The sequence below is a fragment of the Bidens hawaiensis genome, unplaced genomic scaffold, assembly GCF_021521415.1.
Source record: "Bidens hawaiensis isolate Kalapana, Puna unplaced genomic scaffold, B.hawaiensis_p1.1 tig00062292_1, whole genome shotgun sequence".
Lineage (NCBI taxonomy): Eukaryota > Viridiplantae > Streptophyta > Magnoliopsida > Asterales > Asteraceae > Bidens > Bidens hawaiensis.
Genome location: NW_027501175.1, coordinates 67,378 through 74,995, shown reverse-complemented (window position 1 = coordinate 74,995; position 7,618 = coordinate 67,378). Strand labels below are relative to the sequence as shown.

The 7,618-nt window shown below is 36.3% G+C and overlaps 1 protein-coding gene and 1 pseudogene across 2 annotated transcripts; one reads left to right on the top strand and one right to left on the bottom strand.

The window, feature by feature from the left end:
• Window positions 1-409: 409 nt before the first annotated feature.
• On the top strand, window positions 410-3,185 carry LOC143603622 (tRNA nucleotidyltransferase cca2-like; annotated as a pseudogene). Its single transcript, XR_013148099.1, has 2 exons — window positions 410-550; window positions 1,298-3,185. The product of XR_013148099.1 is annotated as a tRNA nucleotidyltransferase cca2-like (transcript).
• Window positions 3,186-4,491: 1,306 nt separating this feature from the next.
• On the bottom strand, window positions 4,492-7,216 carry LOC143603617 (PI-PLC X domain-containing protein At5g67130-like). Its single transcript, XM_077080368.1, has 7 exons — window positions 7,094-7,216; window positions 6,879-7,016; window positions 6,691-6,789; window positions 5,737-6,040; window positions 4,963-5,186; window positions 4,795-4,881; window positions 4,492-4,694 (listed from the first exon to the last, which is right to left on the bottom strand). Exons 1-7 carry the CDS (start codon window positions 7,214-7,216, stop codon window positions 4,506-4,508), a joined length of 1,164 nt encoding a protein of 387 aa, XP_076936483.1. The 3' UTR covers window positions 4,492-4,505.
• Window positions 7,217-7,618: the final 402 nt, after the last annotated feature.

Sequence of the window (7,618 nt, the reverse complement as noted above, 5' to 3'; positions counted from 1 at the left end):
ACAAAAAAGGTAAGCAAATAAACAAGAAATTATATACTCAAAATCAAAACGGTAAGAAAACGACATAGAGGTTGTGTGGACATAGTGGTTAGTCAAATAGAGGTGTGACATATTTCAACACAACACACAAATTGTCAAACTGTGGTTTGTCATATCTAACACCATTAATAAAAGATCGTGTGTGTATGAATTAACCTGTTTAATGTGTTTAATTAAATAGGTTGGTCCACCGACCCATGTAATTACCTGTTAACCCCTTTTCGACACGCTTAACCTACTTTTAAAATCCGTCTATTTGATTAGCGCGTTTACAACTTCATTATTACCAACCAACACTTAAAACCGGTTAATCAATATCATTTTCTAGTTAGGTTAAAAGGTGAATAGGCAGGCTACTAATATTAACTGTCATCTTGAGTTATCGCTAGCTATATCTTCTTCTACCGGCTGTTGTGTTGGTAATTACATTACAGGTGCAACTCTTTCTCAATATTAGTTTTAGTTAGTTAGTATCTGCTGCTTCTTATGATCAAATAAATACTAGTCATAGGTATGTATTCGTTTCGATTCGATTCTCTACTTACTCAGTTTTCGCACAATTAGGGCTTCATTCTATAATATCTTCTTTCTTGTTGAATTTACTTTTGATTTAACATAATTATGCCTCAATACCAGCAACCAGTATTTGTTTAAACCCTAATTTTAAAGCCAAACTTGAGCATTTTCACCATTATGCACTAATTTAATGGCTCAAGGTTTCATTTCGGAGTTTATTCAGCCTCTTTAGACTGTAGCTAATATCAATTATAATATTCTCCGGTAACATCATCACTTTTACTTATACAAATCAGTTTAATAAGTTTTTATTTTGGACTAGTATAACATTAAATTTTAATGTTTCATATAAGTAACTGTTTCTAGTAAATAGTTATATCATAGTTGTCAATAGCGTTAGCTATAGCGCGCTACGTAGAGAAGTGGCAGTTCTCCGCTATATGATGCTTATAGTGACCACAAACTCACAATGCGTAAAAATAGTGACTGCTCAGTTTTTTTTTTTAAATATAAATAGCGTTTTTAGCCCCCCCACCCCATCCCACCACAAAACCAATTAGCACCTCAATTTTAGGTTGGCGTTTCTAAACATGAAATAGCAGGTGCTATCTCGTCACTATTGCTACATATCTTATAGGTAGCTTGTTGCTGTTGACCACAATTCTCTGTTGACAACTATCAAGTATGAACTATATATATAAACTTTTAGTTTGATAAATTTATATTTATTTTACTTTCATAGGTATGATTAGTGAGAAAATAACACATCTAGGATGGTTTTATGGAACTTCTTTTACAGCAACCCTTGCACGAAAGCCCCTTGCTCCGATAATTAAAACCACCATCAAGTTAAAGAACCCGAGAACTCAGATCTTGTACCGGTGTTGCAGAACAATGTCAAACACAAACGGGACAACTTTATCATCATCAGCATCAAGTCAACCAGTTATGGTTAAGGAAAACATTGATTTAACCGATAAGGAAAAGCAGATATTTGATCATCTTCGCCACGTTCTTCGTCACTTCAATCTTGAAAACAAGCTTCGTGTTGCTGGTGGGTGGGTTCGTGACAAGCTGTTAGGGAAGGAATTTTATGATATTGATATCGCTATTGATAATATGTTGGGACGAGAGTTTTGTGAAAAGGTGAATGAGTTTTTAGTATCTAAAGGTGAACAAACGCAAGGGATTGGTGTTATTCAAAGCAACCCGGATCAATCTAAGCATTTGGAAACCGCAAGGATGCGTTTGTTTGATGTTTGGATTGATTTTGTGAACTTAAGATCTGAAGATTACTGTGAAAACAGTAGGATTCCGACAATGCAATTTGGAACCACGGAACAAGATGCTTATCGAAGGGATTTGACGATTAACTCCTTGTTTTATAACATCAATACGTGCTCGGTTGAAGATTTGACTGGTAGAGGGTTGGATGATTTGAAATCTGGTAAAATCGTGACACCGTTACCACCAAAAGAGACGTTTTTGGATGACCCGTTGAGACTTCTTAGAGCCATTCGGTTTAGTGCTCGGTTTGAGTTTGAAATGGTGGAAGAGTTGAAACTTGCAGCTGCAGACAATGATGTGAAATCTGCTATTTGTGATAAGATTAGTAGAGAACGTGTAGGTCACGAGGTTGATCTTATGGTAGGTGGGAACCAACCGGCTAAGGCAATCGCTTGCATATCCGAGTTAGGGTTATTTTGGGTCGTCTTCACACCACCCAAAAGTTCTGACCCATTGATCTCAAAAGATCATGATCGGGTTTGGGTTGATTATATGGATTTAGCATGGAGACACATGATGAAACGGGATGTAGTGAAATTTTTAGTGATGAACAACGAAGGTTATATTTGTATGCATCATTGTTTCTTCCGTTTAGGAAAACCGTTTACTTAGATAGTAAAAAGAAAATCGTACCTGTAGTGAACTATATTATTAGAAATTTACTTAAGTTGAAAGCGAGTGATGCTGATGATGTCATGAGGTTGCACGCGGTAGCGGAGAAGATCTTGTCTTTGATTTCTTTTATATTATCTAGTGACGATATGCAAACTGGTGAAATCGGTTGGGAAACCGAGGTTATAGATGTTGACGTGTCATTGAAATTAAGAATCTTGTTAGGTTTGGTGGTTAGGGAAATTAAAGATTTATGGAGGGCTGCTTTGATGCTTTCTACTCTTTTGTATAACAATGATTCTTCTGGCGAGGTTATTGAACTGGATTTGGAGCAAAGAAGACAAGTGTTTAGAGTGGTTGAGGAAGAGATTTTGAAATTAGGGCTGGATAAAGTGTGGGAAATGAAACCTTTGATTAATGGGAAGGAAATAATGAGAGTTTTGGAGCTTGAAAAAGGAGGTCCGGTTGTTAGCGAATGGCAATGGAAGTTGATACAATGGCAGCTTGCTTATCCGTCTGGATCTGTTGAGGAATGCATTGATTGGATGACACAGTTGAAGCGTGCTAAAACATAACGCGACTCAAAATACCATCTTGTAGTGTTCTTGATGGTGAGTAGATTCTTAGCTACTTGCTTTTGTTTAGAATTTAATTTCCACCATTAAAATACATAGAATCATAGATCATTGTACTGTTATTGCTTGGATTTATCTTCAAAGTTTTGATTGGAATTGAAAATATAGTGCAATGATTTGTGTAAGTTTGCAGATATGATATGGGTCAGTGGATCAATTATGATAGGTGTCAAAAGTGAACCAGAACTCTGGGTGGCAATCTGGACCCGTTCCAGTGATTTTAAAACCGGATCGTACGAAGCGTGAAACGATGGTGTTACCGCTCCGGTTTTGTCACTTAAAACCGTTTGTCTAATAACAGGACGAGTATGTTTTTGTCACTTAAACCGCTCATCTTTGTCACTTAAACCGCTCGTCTAACAGGCTGACTGTTTTTTATCTGAACAAGAAATTTGGATATTGTTGGAGTTGGAAGGTTCTATAAATGGTTTTCTATGGGATTGAACTCAGGAACAGTTGAATAAAATCATTTAAATTTACTAAATTAGTTATTACGACATCAGGTTTATACATCCAGTCTAACCGATCCGACTAATGGACCAGTAAAACCGCCGGTTGGATGTCTGGTTCAATTTAGTAAACATTGTCCATTTCTCAAAGAAATGGTTGATTTGGGTAAAAAATAATTCGTAACTGAGTTCATTTGGGTCAGCTCAAGTTAGTCAATTTCGGTCTATAAAAATAAATCAACAAGTCAAAACATGTATATCAAACATGTTAACTTAAAAAGGGTTCAGATAGGGTAGTATCACTCATGACTATATTGTTTGTCTCCACCAGATGTCACCAATGCCATCAACGCATGACACCACCACAACCACCGTGGCGCTTCCACCACCACAACACCTCCATGGTCACTACAAATAATATGGTGGGTGAACCTATTTTTATACCCTTTTTTTTCTTTTTTTTCCTAAAATGGCTCATTTTAGCCCGGCTTCATTTTGCCTACAACTCGGTTTGACATGAACTCATTTTGGTTGGAACTCGTATCTACCCAAATCCGTTCAGATCCGTCACTAGAACGGACCCGTTTGAACCGCCCAGCTTCCGATCTTAAATATCACCAGTTTTCTGTGGCCTAAACCATATGTGTCATCTCTAATTAAATATATATATCACCAAATTCTACAAACTTTAGAGCAAGAAATGGGGGATACAAGATAACTAGGCCACCTCCTAACATGTAACATCCTGATTTCTTCTGCTTTTTTTGACCAAAAACCCTGGGGAGCATTAAAATGCATCTTAGTATATAATCTATAATGCCATGAAGATATATATATATATATATATATATATATATATATATATATATGATAATACAAAACATACCTGAAACTGTAGCGGCTCATATTCTTTAATTCAACTGCCTGATCTTTAACCATGTAAAGTATACTTACTCCAAATATATATCTATTTCAAATAAAATACCAACAATGTAAATAAAAAATAAAATCCGTAAACAACCACGAGACTTGAAAGATTTATTCGCGAAGCAGAAGCCATCAGTTGCACGTTTCCCGAGAAACTTCCAGAAGGACCTGTTGGTGACGTGGAATTACGGATCTCATTGTTTCTGCATACTCCAAAAGGTGCCCCAGCCTGCAAAAAGTCAAAAGTCAATCAAGTCAACACATGTTACTTAGGAAAAAGAATTGTAGCTAACTCAAAGTCAACAAAAGTCAGCACACTAATAATGAACCTGACACGCAGTAACCGAAACACACCCGCATAACGTATGACCATTCATTCTATCCAAAGCATCAAAGACACCTCCTCCATCACTCCTCTACAAAACTCACCAAGTTAAGAGTATTATGCTAAGAAAATAATTTACTATTTTACCCCTGGATCTTATAAGTGTGAATACCATGTAGAAGTTGACAGCTAGGAAGTTGGGCATGGTATTCCCAGCTGACTTGTAACACGTGGCAACCATATTCATCAATGGAGCTGAATTTTCCTTGCAAGCTTCGGCCTGTACCGGCATTGTTGGGAAGTAGTTTTGAAGGAAAAGAGATGCGGTTTTTGAAGTAAGCGGTTTTGATTCTTTTCGGTTCGGGCAAGAGCCTTGTTTTACTCCCGGGTCCCCAGCTGACAGGTGGTTACATTTAAGTTTTTATGATTGACAAAACACAAATAATATACACAATAATTGCTACTAGGGGTCTGCATAGGTTGGTTTGATGGCCAAAACTGTACCAATAACCGAAATACAGGTTTTCGAGTTTTTGAAAACCATCGGTCCAACATATTGAATTTGGACTGAAACTTTGTGCCTAAACATGTTTGTTAATTAGTGGGTAAATGGTTATTAAACATTTGGGCCTAAAATTTTTGGCTACACGGTTTGTTATCTTTTTTAAAAGTACTGAACATTCAAATATAAAAATTATAATCCATAAATTCAATAACAAAACTTGGTTTTTTAGGTTTTTACAGGTTCGGTTCGGTTTTTGGTGCACGCTAAACCATAACCAAGCCGTAAATTCGGTTATCGAAATCACATAAAACCAAACCGTCGTTTTTGGACTGGTTCGATTATTTCAGTTATTTCAGTCACGAGTCGGTTATTTCGGTTTTATACACACCTCTAATCGCTACTTCTACAAAGACTGGTTGACAAGTAATACGTGTAACTTACGTTCATTTTCCACCATGTATCTCCACTGATATGCGATACCTTCAGTAGCTTCCTTTGAAGAATCAGAAGTGAAAACCAGTAACCTGTGATTATCTTGTGCCATATTAGTCACAGTTGGCCAATCCTCACCCTTTTTAGGCATCCTGGAAACCGGAAACCAGTACTTGTCCAAACCCGCATCCGTGAATAGTTTAGTCAATCCTTTAGGCGTATGCACGTAATCCTCGATTATAATCGTGACAATCTCACTAGGATTTGAACTTAAGAACGCCTCCACTTCCCTCAATGTGTTAATTGCAGGTTGCTAAACAAAGCATAACAAGTATTAAGCAAGTTTGACTTTTGAGGTAAAACATAAGCTACAAATATCATATTAGCGGGTCGGTTTTTGACTCAAACCGAACTATAACTAAAATTCAGTTTTTGGGGTTCAAAAACCATCAGGTTTAAGTTTCTTCTATTCACCATTTCATCTTGAAATTTTTGAGCCAAAAAAATAGCCCAAAATAATGAATTTGGCCCTAAATTCTTTTTGTTAATTAATGATTATTATTATCAGTTTGGAACTAAAATTATTTGGTTATAGAGCTTAATAATTTGCTGTACATTACTTAAAATTCGTTTTTTTTTGTTTCAGTTCTGTTCTTTTTTGGTTGGTGGAAAAAGTGAAACCAAAATGAAAATTGGTTTATGAAAAAACATAAAACCAAACCGTCGGTTTTATGTTCGGTTTCTGTCACATCAGTTATGCTGGCTACGGTTCGGTTTTTTATAGATAGCAAAAGCGAAAGCAACACTAAAAACCAGTTTTTGAAAAAACATAAAGCAAACCTTCAGTTTTATGTTGGGTTTCAATTACTTGGGTTATGTGACATTGACTATTCCGGTTACAATTTGGTTATTTTGGTTTCATGCGCACCATACAAAGATAGAAATTGTAGAAAACATGCTTACGAAGGCGGTGATGTTGTAACACTGGCCATGGAGCGAGTGACAGAGCCAGATATCGTTCTCAAAATCATACATATCCAACATCAGTCCTCTAACTCCATTCTAGCATAACACCAATTCAAACAGACACATTAATCAGAAACTAAGTTCAGCAACAATAAAAACAATAATTGGATAAAACATATACATACTCTTAATTGGTTGGTGACAGAGTCTTCTTGATTGTAAAATGTGATCCTCTGAGGACCAGATAACAGGGGAGCATCCAAAATTGAGAATGCATTATGTGCTACAAGCCACGTGTACTTGTTGAATGGCAATCCATTAATCTGAAAGTTGAAGTTAAAAACTGAATTTTGATCAAACCATTGTGAATTAATGAGTGATTATAACGGGAAATACTTACAATGGCAGTGGGGATATTAGCTTGGCCTCTAATGCACAAGGGTTGATTTTTACCCAGTTGAGGGCAATTGCCGCAGTAGAGGCCAGGTGCACAATCAGTTGCGGCAGAGCATGATTGTAACATCTGTTGATATTTTGGCGGTTAATTCGGTTACAAATTGTATAAACTTAAGGGAGAAAAATGCGGCTTGTTCAAATTTATTTTATTCTAAAAGTTTCAATTTGCTATTTCCGTCCACAGAGTTACATTTTTGGTCATGTGGTTTGTCAGGAGTAGGACGAAAACTGCAGTGAAAATGAAACTATAGAGACGGAAATAACAAATTTTAAACTTTTAGAATAAAATAGAAGTAAATTTGAACAAGTCACATGGACACGAAAACCACATTTGTCTCTAATAGAATAAATGTATAGAGATTGAGAAACCTGGCAATCGCCTGAGATGAACAGCAGAAGAAGAATAAGAAGAAGTAATGATTTCTTCATGAGATGTGCTCTGCTCTGCAAAACCCAAAAAGTTAAAAGA

Bases quoted from the DNA above. Each gene is read 5' to 3' on its own strand.
- LOC143603617 (XM_077080368.1), bottom strand. From the start codon at position 7,216: ATGTTACAATCATGCTCTGCCGCAACTGATTGTGCACCTGGCCTCTAC. The intron at 6,790-6,878 runs GTATGTATATGT...GTGTTATGCTAG, and splicing joins CTGTCACCAACCAATTAAGA to AATGGAGTTAGAGGACTGAT. The intron at 5,187-5,736 runs GTAAGTTACACG...ACCACCTGTCAG, and splicing joins ATACATGGTGGAAAATGAAC to CTGGGGACCCGGGAGTAAAA.